Source organism: Pelophylax lessonae (assembly GCF_965119305.1).
Source record: "Pelophylax lessonae genome assembly, chromosome: 1".
In the NCBI taxonomy this organism is placed as follows: domain Eukaryota; kingdom Metazoa; phylum Chordata; class Amphibia; order Anura; family Ranidae; genus Pelophylax; species Pelophylax lessonae.
Window position 1 is genome coordinate 742758520 of NC_138768.1, and position 19092 is coordinate 742777611.

The following is a 19092-nucleotide window of genomic DNA, read 5'->3' on the forward strand; positions in this document are numbered from 1 at the left end:
TGCACAGCATGAAGCAGATATCCTACAGAATGACCTGGACAAAATTACGGAGTGGGCAACGACATGGCAAATGAGGTTTAATGTGGAGAAGTGTAAGGTTTTGCACTTGGGGACCAAAAACATAAAAACACAATACATGTTAGGAGGGGAACCCTTGGGGGACTCAAAAATGGAGAAAGATCTGGGAGTCTTGGTTGATGATAGATTAGGCAACAGCATGCAATGCCAAGCGGCAGCTTCCAAAGCCAACAGAATATTAGCATGCATAAAGAAAGGGATGTATTCCAGAGATAAGACTATAATCCTTCCACTTTATAAAACTCTGGTCCGACCGCATCTGGAGTATTCTGTCCAGTTCTGGTCGCCAGTCCTCAGGAGGGATGTGTTGGAGCTGGAGAGAGTCCAGAGAAGGGCAACTAAACTAATTAGGGGATTGGAGGACCTTACCTATGAAGAGCGGCTGCAATCGCTCGATTTATTTTCCCTGGAGAAGAGACGTCTGAGAGGGGACATGATAGCAATTTATAAATATCTTAATGGGGATCTCAGCTTAGAAAAAAAGCTGTTCATTCGAAGGAATTGCATGAGGACTCGAGGACATACAATGCGATTAGAGGAGAAGCGTTTTAACCTCAGGCAACGTGGGGGGTTCTTTACTGTTAGGGCTACAAGATTGTGGAATTGTCTACCACAAGAGGTGGTTTCTGCGGGTAGTATGGTGACTTTCAAAAGACTCTTAGACTTACATCTCAAGGATCAGGAGATAAAGGGCTATGTTAGATGATTACAGTCACACACACCTACACAGGTTGAACTGGATGGACTATTGTCTTTATTCAACCTCACCTACTATGTAACTATGTAACTATGTAACTATGACAATAAGCTCCCGTGCGAACTGGGCCGATTTGACATGCGATTTGACATGTCAAATCGCATGCCAAATCAGAGCCTATTGCCAGCAACGGCACCGTCTGAATCGGTGCACCGCCAAGTTTGCAGTGCTGCACCTATTCCCAAAAGTAGTTTCTTCTCTACTTTTGGCATCTTCGGGGGGCGATTTTAATAAACATTACTGCATGAACCCACACAGATGTCTATCAAATCACCCCAAACTCGCACTAAAATGTGGGTTTGAAATCATGCCAGTTCAGCTGAACTGGCACAATCTCAAACCAACCCTCAGTGTGAACAAGGGCTTAAAGGGGTTAAAAAGTCAGGAAGGTTTTTTATCTTAATGCATTCTACGCATTACGATAAAAAGCCTTCTGTGTGCAGCAGCCCCCCTCAGCCCCCCTAATACTTATCTTAGGTCCCTCCCTGTCCAGCGATGTCCACGAGTGTCTCAGCCATCCGAGATTCTCCCTCCTGATTGGCTGCCGCTGCTGTGAAAGTCAGCTAGCCAATCAGGAAAGAGAGGGGGCGTGGGCAGGGCTCCGTGCCTGAATGGACACAGAGATTTGTGAGTCGGCTTGGGTGTCCCAATAGCAAGCTGCTTGCTGTGGGTGCACTGAACAGTAAGGAGGGGCCAGGAACACAGAAGAGGGACCCAAGAAGAAGAGGATCTGGGCTGCTCTGTGCAAATCCACAGCACAGAGCAGGTAAGTTTGTTATTTTTACTGGGGAAAAAAACGAGACTTTAGAATCGCTTTAAACCTAGCAGCTGATTGGTTAATATCAAACTCATGGGTCAGCCTGGTCCCTGTATAGGTTCCATATCACAGCATGGAGTTTACTTATCTTCATTCCGCAGGGGATTGAAGGAAAGGTATGTGCTGCTGGGGAAAAGTTATAGAAGATCAATTATTTTAATTTTTATTTTACAGTTCTGTATCCCTGGAACAAAGTACAAATTGTACTTGGTCCGATGTTGCTGGGTGCTTACTAATCCTAGTTTGAGGTCCAACCTGCCCTCCTCCCCTCTTACCAAATCCAACCAACAAGAGCTATGAAAGATTAAAAGAGATGATTTATCTCTGATCTCTTGATCTGTGAGCACTTTACTTAGACAAACAATGGCAAGAGGAATGCGGGGGTGGAAGGGGAAGCATCAGCATCTGCATACCTCTTCCCATCGCTTGTCTCAGGAAAGGGCTCACAGCTGAGAAAAGCTGCTATAAATCAGCTGTCTACTTCATTGCTGTTGTCAGATTGGCCCAGCAGGAGGAGAGGGAAGGCAGGTTGGACCTCATAACTAGGGGGGAGAGAAAGCATCCAGCAACGTGGGACAAAAATAAGACAACTACATTGTACAAATACCTTGTCTCATAGGGGACAAAACTGTAAAAAAAAACCTTATCTTCGTTAAGTTGTGTTCTTGGTTTGTATTATACAGTAAAACAGTTTAGCTGGCCATTATCTACAGTGGCTGGGATTAAAATTTAACATATCGTCACTATAATTTTAACTGCCCCTCAAAACTTAATAGCAAGCCAATTTTATTCAGCATGATGGACGCATAATTAACGAGTATCTGCCCAAAACGTGTTTTTTTTACATTCGTATAATAATGGGAAGGATTAGAACTCTTGACTGTATTTGGGGGCTATGTTGGAGAGATTCCTTCACTTCCTGTCCACAGCACATACCAACCCGTTCCCCTGCGGGAGTGAAGATAGGTAGACTCCATGTTGCAATTTGAAACCTATACAGGGATGAGAACACATGAGACAGAGATGGGCCAAACACCATCTAGTTCCCAGCTATATAATACAGTCAGCTACCACAGATACCATTGGCCAGCCTTTAGTGAACTAAGGTACATGGTAACTGTTCTGCCACACTTGTCTATACATATTCTCATACACTGTTATTGCTATATACCTGAAGAAGAGAGAAGCTACTGTCAGAACACAGTCCTGGAGAAGGGCCTGAGAAGCAAGTACCCAGCCATGGCAAGAAGCGGCTCTTCAGTGTTTCCACACCAGCATACTGACCTCCTGGAAATGAAGAGATGACATGGCTTCATATTAAGTTAATATGCCTGAGCCTTCTTCCATCACTTGTGTTTTCTTAAATTCTTTTGAAATATTTTATACTGTACAATGCTACTTTATCAATAATCCTAAAATAAGTGCAGCACTCATGAAAAATCAATCAACAACAAATACATGCACCAATATATAAGAAATATAATAACAAAATGATTTCATGCTCGAAAAAGGAGTGACTATCAAATGAGAAAATCCATATACTGTGTAAAAAATTACACCTCAACAGAAGTGCAGAAATATGAGTAAAATGTCCCAAAATCATATATAGTAAGTGATAAATCCTCTGAAAAGGATGGGCTCCCCTTTGACAGGAGAGGTAACAGAAAAGCCTCCACCAAAGCAACACTTGTGTATATAAATCCACCTTACCGAATAATGAAACCATCTATAACGGATGGTGAAAACACGCTCGGTGTATAATCACTACAACCTCTAAGGCAATGGTTCTCAAGTCCTGTCCTCATGACCCACTAACAGACCAGGTTTGCAGGATAACTGAAATACATCACAGGTGATATAATTTGCTGCTTAGTGATTGCAGTATTCTAGTCTGCATCTCCCCAAGGTAATACTTAAAATCTGGCATGTTAGTGGGTGCTGAGGACAGGAGTTGAGAACCACTGCTCTAGGGGTATGGAAGGGATGTCTAGTGATGACATTTTTCTGACAGGGGTCTCGATCATTATCCGAAAGGGGTGCATACCTATTCGTATTGTGGAATCCTGGGTGCAGCCTAAAAGGGCCACCAGATCTTGAATCCCACATATTACTACCGTCATTCTGGTGGACTGGGGGGCTGGAGTTATACATCCCTCCATTAGGCTGATAATATTGCCTGACAGGGGAATGATGGTAATTTTTCCAATTGGATCCATTATTGTATTTCCGGTCATTATAAAAAGGTTTGGTGTGTGACGCCGCCTCATTGCCACATCCGTTCTGACGAAACGCATGGGTTGGTGTCAGTGAAGATGATGCGATGACTATGCTTGTTTTAAATCTTTGACTCTGTGAGTATTTTTATTTTTCCTTTACATTAAACCATTTTACTTACATACTATGCTATGAGAGTCTCTTTCCATTTTCTTTTACCTTTGAGTGCTACAAGGAAGGTACGTATTTTGGAGCTCCAGTGATTCCTTTGCCACAGTGACTATACACAGTGTGTTTTGATAAGCTGTTTTAGATGGTCTCGGGCCTCCTGCTTTGGTGGAGGCTTTTCTGCTACCTCTCCTGTCAAAGGGGAGCTTATCCTTTTTAGAGGATTCATCACTTATATGATTTTGGGACATTCTACTCATATTTCCACACCTTTGCTGAGGTGGACTTACACAGTAAATAGATTTTCTCATTTGATGATCACTCCTTTTTCTTACACAAAATATTTATGTTATTATATTTCTTATATATTGTTGCATGTATTTGTTATTGATTGTTTTTTCACGAACGCTGCACTTATTTTATGTTTAGTGTATTTTAGGTTAGTATCAATACCTTTAGTGCTGGCAGCTAATTCTATTACATTTATACCTAAGCGCACAGTTTCTCCTTTTATTTACTATTAATAATGCTCATATATGTAAGCACTATATATTAGAACATATGTAAAAAGTAAAAAGTGCTAAAGGTGTGAAAAGAGTAATGAAATTTTAAGTTACTGCACTCAGTTCAATTTAGTTATCGGTTGCTATGGGTTACTGAAGTGTTTGGAACTTTATTGCTCATTGCATCTTCCTATTAAGTAGACAAATACAATGGCATTCCACAGCTAAAGTCTTCTTACCTTCCCTGGCTGTTACGTTAAGGATTGTAAAGAGCTGACCCTGGATTTTCGAGTTCAACTCAATAAGCTCACAGCAAATGTTCAGATTGTGGTCACAGGAATTTATCTGTGAAATACAAAAGAAAATTTTTTACAATATACCTTATAAGATTTATTGCTTTTTTTATGCATCAGCCAGCACAGTAAATTATTCTGTACTTATAAAAACTTTATATACAAAGTTTAAACATTACTATTTATTAATACCAGGTTTTTAAAATAAGGCTTCTTTAGTTTCATTAAATATTTTAATCATTATTTTCAATCATCATTCATTATTCCACCAAATGCACTTAAAGAAACCATTCCTCTACTCAGGGGTATATTCATAAATGTCAATGGGAAATAGCCCGAAATTCTTTCAGCAACATTTACCCTATATATAAGGAGATAAAAAGAACACGTTTGTCCAACATTCACCACATGCAAATGACATTCTCTGACATTCAGCAAAATCTGTCTTTAATAGAAGATCTTTCATTTAACATTTACCCTATTAAACAAAAGGGGGAATTTTACCTCCCTTGCATATTTACCTGATATTCCCTTACACTAAAACTTGCATGGTTGAGCTGTCAAATTATTACATTTAGCACTAAAAATGCAATGATTTTCTCTGCATAGCTCTGAATCTGTGTTTATAGGGTCGGCACTTCTAGTGTTACCTTTTTTTTTCATTGTAAGAACTATTACAAAATCAGCATAGGTAGAGGATATAGGAAGTTCACATACTGTCCTTGTCCTCTTGGTTCATAGCCATTGTCTTAAACACTTAAGCCCCGGAAGATTTTACCCCCTTCCTGACTAGGGCCTATTTTGCGATTCGGCACTGCGTGACTTTAACGGACAATTGCGTGGTTGTGCGACGCTGTACCTAAACGAATTTGACATTTTTACCCACAAACAGTTTTTACTTTTTGCGCTATAAACAAAAAAACAGCGTGAATTTTGCAAAAATAACAATATTTTTCACATTTTTTTATATGAAATTCCCCCCAAAAAAAAGTAAAAATCAAACTTTTTTAACATTTTGGGCCAATTTTTTTTTTACCATATGTTTGGTAAAAAAAATTGCAAAAAGCGTATTTTGATTGGTTTGCGCAAAAGTTATTGCATTTACTAACAAAGGGAAAGATTTTTGTCATTTTTGTTGGGTTTTTTTAACGCGTAATAGCGGCGATCTGCGATTTTTTTTGCGGGACTGCGACATTGCGGCGGACAGATCGGACCCTTGACTGACATTTTTGACACTTTTGGGGTTACCAGGGACATTTCTACAGTAATCAGTGCTATACATATGCACTGCTACTGTAAAATTACACTGGCAGTGAAGGGGTTAACTTTTTTTGAGAGGGAGGGGTTATGTGTATCCCTAGGGGCGTGATTCTAACTGTGATTGGCTGTGGCTTGAGGTGTAGGAACAGTGATCAACGGTTCTACATAGTAGAACCGTATCATCACTGTTTCTACACAGGGGAGAATGACAGGCGGCTTGTTTACATCAGCCGCCTGCCTTTCTCCCTCTCCACCCGACGATCGCCGAGTGACCGGCGGACATCGGGTCCGCCGATCACACGCGCGGGGGGGGTCCGTGACCACGCGGGAGCGGGCCTCCGGCAGGGCACGCTCGCTCCCTAGACCCTCACAGGCTAGCGACGTATCCCTACGTCGCTCTGCCTGTGAGGGGCTGACCGCCGACGTAAACAGTCGTGCGGCGGTCGGCAAGTGGTTAATCTGTCTTCTGATCTTTTATCTACATTTATTATCTTTGTTACTGTCTTGCAAAATTGAATAAAAACTACTGAGACTGGAAAAAATAGCATGCTTCCCCTTTCCGGAGTAAAGCAGCCCGACATATCAGTCATGCAGGCTGTTATCATAGGTGTTTATATTCCATTGCATTGGGGTATGCACCCCAAAGCTCAAACACACATGCCTTTATCTTCAGCCTCAGCTGCACAGGACAGTGAATGAATGGAAAGTGCTCTGTACTGAGTGGCTTTCTGTTTATTCACAAACAGAAGCATAGTAAACACAATTTACTATGCTTCAGTTATGATTTAACACAGTGAGTGAGTGTGTTCACTGTGTTCATTTAGAAACAGAAGGGGTCGGTAAATGACATATTGATTAACCCCTTCCCCCACTCTCCATCCTGAAATATCCACTTGCAGCAGCCAGGGGAGAGAGGAGAGGAAAGGAGGGAAGCAAGCAGCACTGTGGTGGTGGGGGGGGGCGCAACATGGAGAGAAGCCCAGACAGTAAGGGGAATCGGCACCCCCTGCGCAAACCTATCACTGTTATCCTTATAGCAAGGGGGAATCAAGTGTGTAACCCCCCTGCTATGTTGATACCATCCCGCATGCCCTTGAAAATTTAAGGGGTTTAACCAAACAAATGGAGTCCTCTTCCCAAATCACCAGCACAAAATGCCATCAGGCACCAGGATCTTCAACACCCCTGGGTTTAATTAATATTTACAAAGGTTTTTTTTACCAAGGCAATTGAATTCTAAGGTTTAATGATGTCTCAGCCTGTCCTGTGGTGAGTCCTCAGCAGCATGTTTTTCAGAGAAGGAGCACAGCAACATTCTTTGGTGCCATAGGTGTGCAGAGCCTATAGCTTTAGGGTAGGCACCTCTAAGCTCAAACACATATGTGTGTGTGCATGTGAGCATATACTAACGGTGTCAGTAGGGCAGTGGACGGTGTCAGTAGAGCAGTGGACGGTGTCAGTAGAGCAGTGGACGGTGTCAGTAGGGCAGTGGACGGTGTCAGTAGAGCAGTGGACGGTGTCAGTAGAGCCGTGGATGGTGTCAGTAAGGCAGTGGACGGTGTCAGTAAGGCAGTGGACGGTGTCAGTAGGGCAGAAATTGGTGTCAGTAGTTTTTATTTTTATTTATTATTTTTATAATTTAATTTTTTTTATTTTTTTAAAAATTTTAGGAGCCCTATTAGGGGGCTTTGGTGAAATATCAGGGGTTTAAACATGGGGAATCTGTGCCACACAGGGTGATTAGGGTGTGCCTGGGCACACCTGGCACACCCTGCGTGCACGCCAATGCTCGGTGCATACGAGTACATTATGGCATAACACTGCAATTTACCACTGCTTTAAAACAAGCTATTCTTCACTGCCCCGGCAGCTTTCTGTGTGAAGTATTTATTTCTCAAAGATCACAGTATAGGGGTTGATTTTATAAAGTCAAATTGACTGTGCACTTTTGAAAGTGCAGTTGCACTCTGCAAGTGCAGTTGCTCCAGAGTTTAGTAAATGAGGGAGAACTCTGCTGGCTTCTATCATCCAATTATGAGCAAGCAAAAATGCGTTTTATTTTATTTTCCTTGCATGTGATTGGTTGTTTTTTGTAAAGTGAAGCTTTACCTCTTTTACTAAGCTCTGGAGCACATCCAGAAATACATTTCCTCTTAATGCAAATCAGCCATTTTTTTTATAAATTCTGAGTCTGAAGTTACATTTTTAGGGAGCCACTTTAAAAGAGCCCTAAAGAGGTGCTGGGATGCTTTTTTTTTTCATTAGGTGCTTTTCACATGAAAATACTAAAAAGTATGACTTTGTAGCAGTGCAAATCACTGCTACAAAGTCACACTCTTTAGCATTTTTGTTGCTGGAAAAAAAATTGCTACCATGCTAGGTTCACATCTATGCGTGTTTGCAGGCCGAATATGGCAGCCAATTTAAATGTATAGGCCCCTATGCCTGCATTTCCGCAAAAAGAAGGTGCAAGCACCTTTTTAAAAAGGCAGCCGCAAGGAAATCGCATGGTCTTTTTGACCTTGCGATTTCTGTGCGGGTCCCGTGCACGGACTTTGATTTTACATGCGTGGGGTGCCTTTTAAAATGCATGTTTTTGCAGAACAGTGTGTTTTCATGCAGGTGGTTGCAGGTGTGGAAATCACTGTGATATCTGCACCTGCAGCCACAAGTGTAAACCTAGCCTTAGAAACGGCGGTTAGGGTGATAGGCAAGGTAGCAGCTTTGGCTTCCTCATTCCTTTGGTTAATATTAATAATGATTTCAATAGGTTAATTTGTCTGTACTGGTATAGCTCAACCCCTTGGACAAGTGACTAAAAGTGCATCTTCTCTTGTTAATTTGGTTGTAAATAGGGTTGAGCGAACACCTAGATGTCCGTGTTCGACGGGTTCGGCCGAACTTTAAAAAAAAGTCCGGGTCCGTGTCCCGGACTTTTACCGAACTTTTCCCGGACACCGAACCCCATTGAAGTCAATGGGGACCCGAACTTTAAGGCACTAAAATGGCTCTAAAACACCAAAGGAAAGGGCTAGAGTGCTGCAAATGGCAGCAAAACGTAATTAAGAGCATGGCAAGTGCTCTGCAAACAAATGTGGATAGGGAAATAACTTAAAACAACAAAAAAAAACAGAAAAATAAAACAATGTTCTTCTTCATCTCTGAAGGACGAGGCCCATATGGAGTAGGAGGGAGGTTAAGGTGGTGGTGGATGTGGCGGTGACATAGGCGTGCGCACAGGGTGTGCTGGGTGTGCCTGGGCACACCCTAATCACCTAGGGCACATAGCATTGCCAGTGAGGAGATGGGAAAGATCTCCCTGGGACCTGCTCTGCTCTATTTCTCCTTGCCTACAGGTACATGGCCCCGATACATTACTCTCCCTGCTGGCAAACACATGCATGTGTATTTCAACTTTGGGGTGCACACCTTAATGCAATAGGCTGCGCACACCTATGGGCGGTGTAGGTGGAAGCGGCGGTGGAGGAGGACCAGGGCCGGATTAACAGCATCATGGGCTTGGTGCTGAGGATTTTGAAGGGCCTTAGGGCCGTGCCTTGCCATGCACCCAGAGGAGGAAGGGTGCAGCCATGCATGCCTAATTCAACATGGGATGCTGTCTCTGAAGCCCATAAACACATCCATGCATCGCCAACTGTCCCTCCTTGTCCGGCCTTCACGCTGTGTGGGGAGGTTCTGAGGGTGCTGCCTGGGGAAGCGAGCATAGAAGCCAGACTTCTGTGTTTACAAGTGACAGAAGAGCGGTAACAGTGAATATGGCCAACCCGGGGCCTATATAAAAGGTAGGGGCCTGGAGCTGCAGCTCCAATAGCCCCTACATTAATCTGGCCCTGAGGAGGAGGACGAGGTAGCCAACACTGCTTCTTTTCACAAATTTTAAATGAGGGTACACCCCAAAAGAGTGAGAAAGAGCAAAAATGGAACAATGGGTGGGTAAGGTCGGTATCCATTGCTATTCTGCATAAGGTACGGAAAAGTCCCGTGGGATCCATGCCTGGTTCATTTTAATGAACGTGAGCTTGTCCACATTGTCTCTGGACAGGCGGCTGCGCTTGTCTGTTATAACGCCCCCAGCCGTGCTAAATACCCGTTCAGATAATACACTGGCTGCAGGGCACGCCAGCACCTCCAAGGCGTAAAGGGCAAGCTCAGGCCATGTGCCCAATTTGGAGACCCAGAAGTTGAAGGGGGCAGACCCGTCATTCACTACATGTAGGCGTGTGCACACATACTGCTCCACCATGTTGGTAAAATGCTGCCTCCTGCTAAGACGTTCCATCTGAGCTGCTGGTGCTGCTGTTTGTTGTGGCGTGCTGACAAAGCTTTTCCACATTTCGGCCATGCTAACCCTGCCTTCTGAGGTGCTGGCGGTGCCCTGGTTGCGTTGGCGACCTCCTCCTCCTCCTCCTCTGCCTTGTGCTTCCACTGTGGCCCCGCTGTCAGATGGGAATGCCAGCAGCATGGCGTCTACCAGCGTGCGCTTGTACTCGCGCATCTTGCGATCGCGCTCCAGTGAGTGAATTAAGGACGGTACGTTGTCCTTGTAACGGGGATCCAGCAGCGTGGCCACCCAGTAATCAGCACAAGTTAGAATGTGGGCAACTCGGCGGTCGTTGTGGAGACACTGCAGCATGTAATCGCTCATGTGTGCCAGGCTGCCCAGAGGCAACGAAAGGCTGTCCTCTGTGGGAGGTGTATGGTCCGTGTCCTCTGTATCCCCCCAGCCACGCACCAGTGATGGCCATGAGCTGGCCTGGGTGCCACCCTGCTGTGAACATGGTTCCATCTCCTCCTCCAGCTCCTCCTCCTCCTCATCCTCCTCATCCTCCAGAACTGTGCCCCTGCTGGACAATTGCGTCCCTGGCGTTTGCGTGTGCAGGAACCCACCCTCGGAGCCCCTTGCGAATGACTGCCCTGAAAGCCTTGGAAATGTTACCTCTTCATCCTCCTCCTCCTCCTCATCCTGTGCCACATCCTCTTCCATCATCGCCCGAATTGTTTTTTCAAGGAGGCATAGAAGTGGGATAGTTAAGCTGAGAACGGCGTCATTGCCACTGGCCATGTTGGTGGAGTACTCAAAACAGCGCAACAAGGCACACAGGTCTCGCATGGAGGCCCAGTTAAATTAAATAGCGGAATAGAAAATATGATCCAAAAAAAGTGTATGTATATCACACGTACACAACCACACTAGGCCCCAATTACTATTGTTTGTACCCCTAAAAGGCTAGATGAGGAGTAGGGGGAGTATGGAACAGGCAGCACCCTCAAACCTTCAGAAGTATGAGATGAACCCCAACAACTTGGAAAGGTGGATCTCTCTCACACGTACCGACACAGACTATCCCGCAATTCAATTGATCCTCAAAGGTTTTTATTGAATAGCGGAATAGGAAATATGATCAAAAAAAGTGTATGTATCTCGCACGTACACAACCACACTAGGCCCCAATTACTATTGTTTGTACCCCTAAAAGGCTAGATGAGGAGTAGGGGGGGTATGGAACAGGCAGCACCCTCAAACCTTCAGAAGTATGAGATGAACCCCAACAACTTGGAAAGGTGGATCTCTCTCACACGTACCGACACAGACTATCCCGCAATTCAATTGATCCTCAAAGGTTTTTATTGAATAGCGGAATAGGAAATATGATCAAAAAAAGTGTATGTATCTCGCACGTACACAACCACACTAGGCCCCAATTACTATTGTTTGTACCCCTAAAAGGCTAGATGAGGACTAGGGGGGGTATGGAACAGGCAGCACCCTCAAACCTTCAGAAGTATGAGATGAACCCCAACAACTTGGAAAGGTGGATCTCTCTCACACGTACCGACACAGACTATCCCGCAATTCAATTGATCCTCAAAGGTTTTTATTGAATAGCGGAATAGGAAATATGATCAAAAAAAGTGTATGTATCTCGCACGTACACAACCACACTAGGCCCCAATTACTATTGTTTGTACCCCTAAAAGGCTAGATGAGGAGTAGGGGGGGTATGGAACAGGCAGCACCCTCAAACCTTCAGAAGTATGAGATGAACCCCAACAACTTGGAAAGGTGGATCTCTCTCACACGTACCGACACAGACTATCCCGCAATTCAATTGATCCTCAAAGGTTTTTATTGAATAGCGGAATAGGAAATATGATCAAAAAAAGTGTATGTATCTCGCACGTACACAACCACACTAGGCCCCAATTACTATTGTTTGTACCCCTAAAAGGCTAGATGAGGAGTAGGGGGGGTATGGAACAGGCAGCACCCTCAAACCTTCAGAAGTATGAGATGAACCCCAACAACTTGGAAAGGTGGATCTCTCTCACACGTACCGACACAGACTATCCCGCAATTCAATTGATCCTCAAAGGTTTTTATTGAATAGCGGAATAGGAAATATGATCAAAAAAAGTGTATGTATCTCGCACGTACACAACCACACTAGGCCCCAATTACTATTGTTTGTACCCCTAAAAGGCTAGATGAGGAGTAGGGGGGGTATGGAACAGGCAGCACCCTCTAACCTTCAGAAGTATGAGATGAACCCCAACAACTTGGAAAGGTGGATCTCTCTCACACGTACCGACACAGACTATCCCGCAATTCAATTGATCCTCAAAGGTTTTTATTGAATAGCGGAATAGGAAATATGATCAAAAAAAGTGTATGTATCTCGCACGTACACAACCACACTAGGCCCCAATTACTATTGTTTGTACCCCTAAAAGGCTAGATGAGGAGTAGGGGGGGTATGGAACAGGCAGCACCCTCAAACCTTCAGAAGTATGAGATGAACCCCAACAACTTGGAAAGGTGGATCTCTCTCACACGTACCGACACAGACTATCCCGCAATTCAATTGATCCTCAAAGGTTTTTATTGAATAGCGGAATAGGAAATATGATCAAAAAAAGTGTATGTATCTCGCACGTACACAACCACACTAAGCCCCAATTACTATTGTTTGTACCCCTAAAAGGCTAGATGAGGAGTAGGGGGGGTATGGAACAGGCAGCACCCTCAAACCTTCAGAAGTATGAGATGAACCCCAACAACTTGGAAAGGTGGATCTCTCTCACACGTACCAACACAGACTATCCCCCAATTTAACTGATCCCCAGAGGTTTTTGATTAAATAGCGGAATAGAAAATATGATCCCAAAAAAGTGTATGTATATCACACGTACACAACCACACTAGGCCCCAATTACTATTGTTTGTACCCCTAAAAGGCTAGGAGTAGGGGGAGTATGGAACAGGCAGCACCCTCAAACCTTCAGAAGTATGAGATGAACCCCAACAACTTGGAAAGGTGGATCTCTCTCACACGTACCAACACAGACTATCCCCCAATTTAACTGATCCCCAAAGGTTTTTGATTAAATAGCGGAATAGAAAATATGATCCCAAAAAAGTGTATGTATATCACACGTACACAACCACACTAGGCCCCAATTACTATTGTTTGTACCCCTAAAAGGCTAGGAGTAGGGGGAGTATGGAACAGGCAGCACCCTCAAACCTTCAGAAGTATGAGATGAACCCCAACAACTTGGAAAGGTGGATCTCTCTCACACGTACCAACACAGACTATCCCCCAATTTAACTGATCCCCAAAGGTTTTTGATTAAATAGCGGAATAGAAAATATGATCCCAAAAAAGTGTATGTATATCACACGTACACAACCACACTAGGCCCCAATTACTATTGTTTGTACCCCTAAAAGGCTAGGAGTAGGGGGAGTATGGAACAGGCAGCACCCTCAAACCTTCAGAAGTATGAGATGAACCTCAACAACTTGGAAAGGTGGATCTCTCTCACACGTACCAACACAGACTATCCCCCAATTTAACTGATCCCCAAAGGTTTTTGATTAAATAGCGGAATAGAAAATATGATCCCAAAAAAGTGTATGTATATCACACGTACACAACCACACTAGGCCCCAATTACTATTGTTTGTACCCCTAAAAGGCTAGGAGTAGGGGGAGTATGGAACAGGCAGCACCCTCAAACCTTCAGAAGTATGAGATGAACCCCAACAACTTGGAAAGGTGGATCTCTCTCACACGTACCAACACAGACTATCCCCCAATTTAACTGATCCCCAAAGGTTTTTGATTAAATAGCGGAATAGAAAATATGATCCCAAAAAAGTGTATGTATATCACACGTACACAACCACACTAGGCCCCAATTACTATTGTTTGTACCCCTAAAAGGCTAGGAGTAGGGGGAGTATGGAACAGGCAGCACCCTCAAACCTTCAGAAGTATGAGATGAACCCCAACAACTTGGAAAGGTGGATCTCTCTCACACGTACCAACACAGACTATCCCCCAATTTAACTGATCCCCAAAGGTTTTTGATTAAATAGCGGAATAGAAAATATGATCCCAAAAAAGTGTATGTATATCACACGTACACAACCACACTAGGCCCCAATTACTATTGTTTGTACCCCTAAAAGGCTAGGATTAGGGGGAGTATGGAACAGGCAGCACCCTCAAACCTTCAGAAGTATGAGATGAACCTCAACAACTTGGAAAGGTGGATCTCTCTCACACGTACCAACACAGACTATCCCCCAATTTAACTGATCCCCAAAGGTTTTTGATTAAATAGCGGAATAGAAAATATGATCCCAAAAAAGTGTATGTATATCACACGTACACAACCACACTAGGCCCCAATTACTATTGTTTGTACCCCTAAAAGGCTAGGAGTAGGGGGAGTATGTAACAGGCAGCACCCTCAAACCTTCAGAAGTATGAGATGAACCCCAACAACTTGGAAAGGTGGATCTCTCTCACACGTACCAACACAGACTATCCCCCAATTTAACTGATCCCCAAAGGTTTTTGATTAAATAGCGGAATAGAAAATATGATCCCAAAAAAGTGTATGTATATCACACGTACACAACCACACTAGGCCCCAATTACTATTGTTTGTACCCCTAAAAGGCTAGGAGTAGGGGGAGTATGGAACAGGCAGCACCCTCAAACCTTCAGAAGTATGAGATGAACCTCAACAACTTGGAAAGGTGGATCTCTCTCACACGTACCAACACAGACTATCCCCCAATTTAACTGATCCCCAAAGGTTTTTGATTAAATAGCGGAATAGAAAATATGATCCCAAAAAAGTGTATGTATATCACACGTACACAACCACACTAGGCCCCAATTACTATTGTTTGTACCCCTAAAAGGCTAGGAGTAGGGGGAGTATGGAACAGGCAGCACCCTCAAACCTTCAGAAGTATGAGATGAACCCCAACAACTTGGAAAGGTGGATCTCTCTCACACGTACCAACACAGACTATCCCCCAATTTAACTGATCCCCAGAGGTTTTTGATTAAATAGCGGAATAGAAAATATGATCCCAAAAAAGTGTATGTATATCACACGTACACAACCACACTAGGCCCCAATTACTATTGTTTGTACCCCTAAAAGGCTAGGAGTAGGGGGAGTATGGAACAGGCAGCACCCTCAAACCTTCAGAAGTATGAGATGAACCTCAACAACTTGGAAAGGTGGATCTCTCTCACACGTACCAACACAGACTATCCCCCAATTTAACTGATCCCCAAAGGTTTTTGATTAAATAGCGGAATAGAAAATATGATCCCAAAAAAGTGTATGTATATCACACGTACACAACCACACTAGGCCCCAATTACTATTGTTTGTACCCCTAAAAGGCTAGGAGTAGGGGGAGTATGGAACAGGCAGCACCCTCAAACCTTCAGAAGTATGAGATGAACCTCAACAACTTGGAAAGGTGGATCTCTCTCACACGTACCAACACAGACTATCCCCCAATTTAACTGATCCCCAAAGGTTTTTGATTAAATAGCGGAATAGAAAATATGATCCCAAAAAAGTGTATGTATATCACACGTACACAACCACACTAGGCCCCAATTACTATTGTTTGTACCCCTAAAAGGCTAGGAGTAGGGGGAGTATGGAACAGGCAGCACCCTCAAACCTTCAGAAGTATGAGATGAACCCCAACAACTTGGAAAGGTGGATCTCTCTCACACGTACCAACACAGACTATCCCCCAATTTAACTGATCCCCAAAGGTTTTTGATTAAATAGCGGAATAGAAAATATGATCCCAAAAAAGTGTATGTATATCACACGTACACAACCACACTAGGCCCCAATTACTATTGTTTGTACCCCTAAAAGGCTAGGAGTAGGGGGAGTATGGAACAGGCAGCACCCTCAAACCTTCAGAAGTATGAGATGAACCCCAACAACTTGGAAAGGTGGATCTCTCTCACACGTACCAACACAGACTATCCCCCAATTTAACTGATCCCCAAAGGTTTTTGATTAAATAGCGGAATAGAAAATATGATCCCAAAAAAGTGTATGTATATCACACGTACACAACCACACTAGGCCCCAATTACTATTGTTTGTACCCCTAAAAGGCTAGGAGTAGGGGGAGTATGGAACAGGCAGCACCCTCAAACCTTCAGAAGTATGAGATGAACCTCAACAACTTGGAAAGGTGGATCTCTCTCACACGTACCAACACAGACTATCCCCCAATTTAACTGATCCCCAAAGGTTTTTGATTAAATAGCGGAATAGAAAATATGATCCCAAAAAAGTGTATGTATATCACACGTACACAACCACACTAGGCCCCAATTACTATTGTTTGTACCCCTAAAAGGCTAGGAGTAGGGGGAGTATGTAACAGGCAGCACCCTCAAACCTTCAGAAGTATGAGATGAACCCCAACAACTTGGAAAGGTGGATCTCTCTCACACGTACCAACACAGACTATCCCCCAATTTAACTGATCCCCAAAGGTTTTTGATTAAATAGCGGAATAGAAAATATGATCCCAAAAAAGTGTATGTATATCACACGTACACAACCACACTAGGCCCCAATTACTATTGTTTGTACCCCTAAAAGGCTAGGAGTAGGGGGAGTATGGAACAGGCAGCACCCTCAAACCTTCAGAAGTATGAGATGAACCTCAACAACTTGGAAAGGTGGATCTCTCTCACACGTACCAACACAGACTATCCCCCAATTTAACTGATCCCCAAAGGTTTTTGATTAAATAGCGGAATAGAAAATATGATCCCAAAAAAGTGTATGTATATCACACGTACACAACCACACTAGGCCCCAATTACTATTGTTTGTACCCCTAAAAGGCTAGGAGTAGGGGGAGTATGGAACAGGCAGCACCCTCAAACCTTCAGAAGTATGAGATGAACCCCAACAACTTGGAAAGGTGGATCTCTCTCACACGTACCAACACAGACTATCCCCCAATTTAACTGATCCCCAGAGGTTTTTGATTAAATAGCGGAATAGAAAATATGATCCCAAAAAAGTGTATGTATATCACACGTACACAACCACACTAGGCCCCAATTACTATTGTTTGTACCCCTAAAAGGCTAGGAGTAGGGGGAGTATGGAACAGGCAGCACCCTCAAACCTTCAGAAGTATGAGATGAACCTCAACAACTTGGAAAGGTGGATCTCTCTCACACGTACCAACACAGACTATCCCCCAATTTAACTGATCCCCAAAGGTTTTTGATTAAATAGCGGAATAGAAAATATGATCCCAAAAAAGTGTATGTATATCACACGTACACAACCACACTAGGCCCCAATTACTATTGTTTGTACCCCTAAAAGGCTAGGAGTAGGGGGAGTATGGAACAGGCAGCACCCTCAAACCTTCAGAAGTATGAGATGAACCCCAACAACTTGGAAAGGTGGATCTCTCTCACACGTACCAACACAGACTATCCCCCAATTTAACTGATCCCCAGAGGTTTTTGATTAAATAGCGGAATAGAAAATATGATCCCAAAAAAGTGTATGTATATCACACGTACACAACCACACTAGGCCCCAATTACTATTGTTTGTACCCCTAAAAGGCTAGGAGTAGGGGGAGTATGGAACAGGCAGCACCCTCAAACCTTCAGAAGTATGAGATGAACCCCAACAACTTGGAAAGGTGGATCTCTCTCACACGTACCAACACAGACTATCCCCCAATTTAACTGATCCCCAGAGGTTTTTGATTAAATAGCGGAATAGAAAATATGATCCCAAAAAAGTGTATGTATATCACACGTACACAACCACACTAGGCCCCAATTACTATTGTTTGTACCCCTAAAAGGCTAGGAGTAGGGGGAGTATGGAACAGGCAGCACCCTCAAACCTTCAGAAGTATGAGATGAACCCCAACAACTTGGAAAGGTGGATCTCTCTCACACGTACCAACACAGACTATCCCCCAATTTAACTGATCCCCAAAGGTTTTTGATTAAATAGCGGAATAGAAAATATGATCCCAAAAAAGTGTATGTATATCACACGTACACAACCACACTAGGCCCCAATTACTATTGTTTGTACCCCTAAAAGGCTAGATGAGGAGTAGGGGGAGTATGGAACAGGCAGCACCCTCAAACCTTCAGTATGAGATTGTGTTCACTGTACCCCACAAAGATTGAGTTCACTGCACCCCACAATGATTGTGTTCACTGCACCCCACAAAGATTGTGTTCACTGCACCTCACAAAGATTGTGTTCACTGTACCCCCCAAAGATTGTGTTCACTGCACCCCACAAAGATTCTGTTCACTGTACCCCACAAAGATTGTGTTCACTGCACCCCAAAAAGATTGTGTTCACTGCACCCCAAAAAGGATGTTGTTCACTGCACCCCAAAAAGGATGTTGTTCACTCCACCCCAAAAAGATTGTGTTCACTGCACCCCACAAAGATTGTGTTCACTGCACCCCAAAAAGATTGTGTTCACTGCACCCCAAAAATGATTTTGTTCACTGCACCCCAAAAAGGATTTTGTTCACTGCACCCCAAAAAGGATGTTGTTCACTCCACCCCAAAAAGATTGTGTTCACTGCACCCCAAAAAGATTGTGTTCACTGCACCCCACAA

The 19092-nt window shown here is 43.6% G+C and overlaps 1 protein-coding gene across 1 annotated transcript in view; it reads right to left on the reverse strand.

Moving 5' to 3' along the window:
* Positions 1–19092, reverse strand: part of SPATA18 (spermatogenesis associated 18) — a 48012-nt gene that overhangs the window by 14713 nt on the left and 14207 nt on the right. Inside the window, exons 2-3 of the mRNA XM_082259886.1 lie at positions 4777–4882; positions 2824–2939 (exon numbers count right to left, since the gene is read on the reverse strand). Coding sequence (XP_082116012.1) covers positions 2824–2939; positions 4777–4882 — 222 coding nt within the window. The remainder of the gene's footprint in view (positions 1–2823; positions 2940–4776; positions 4883–19092) is intronic.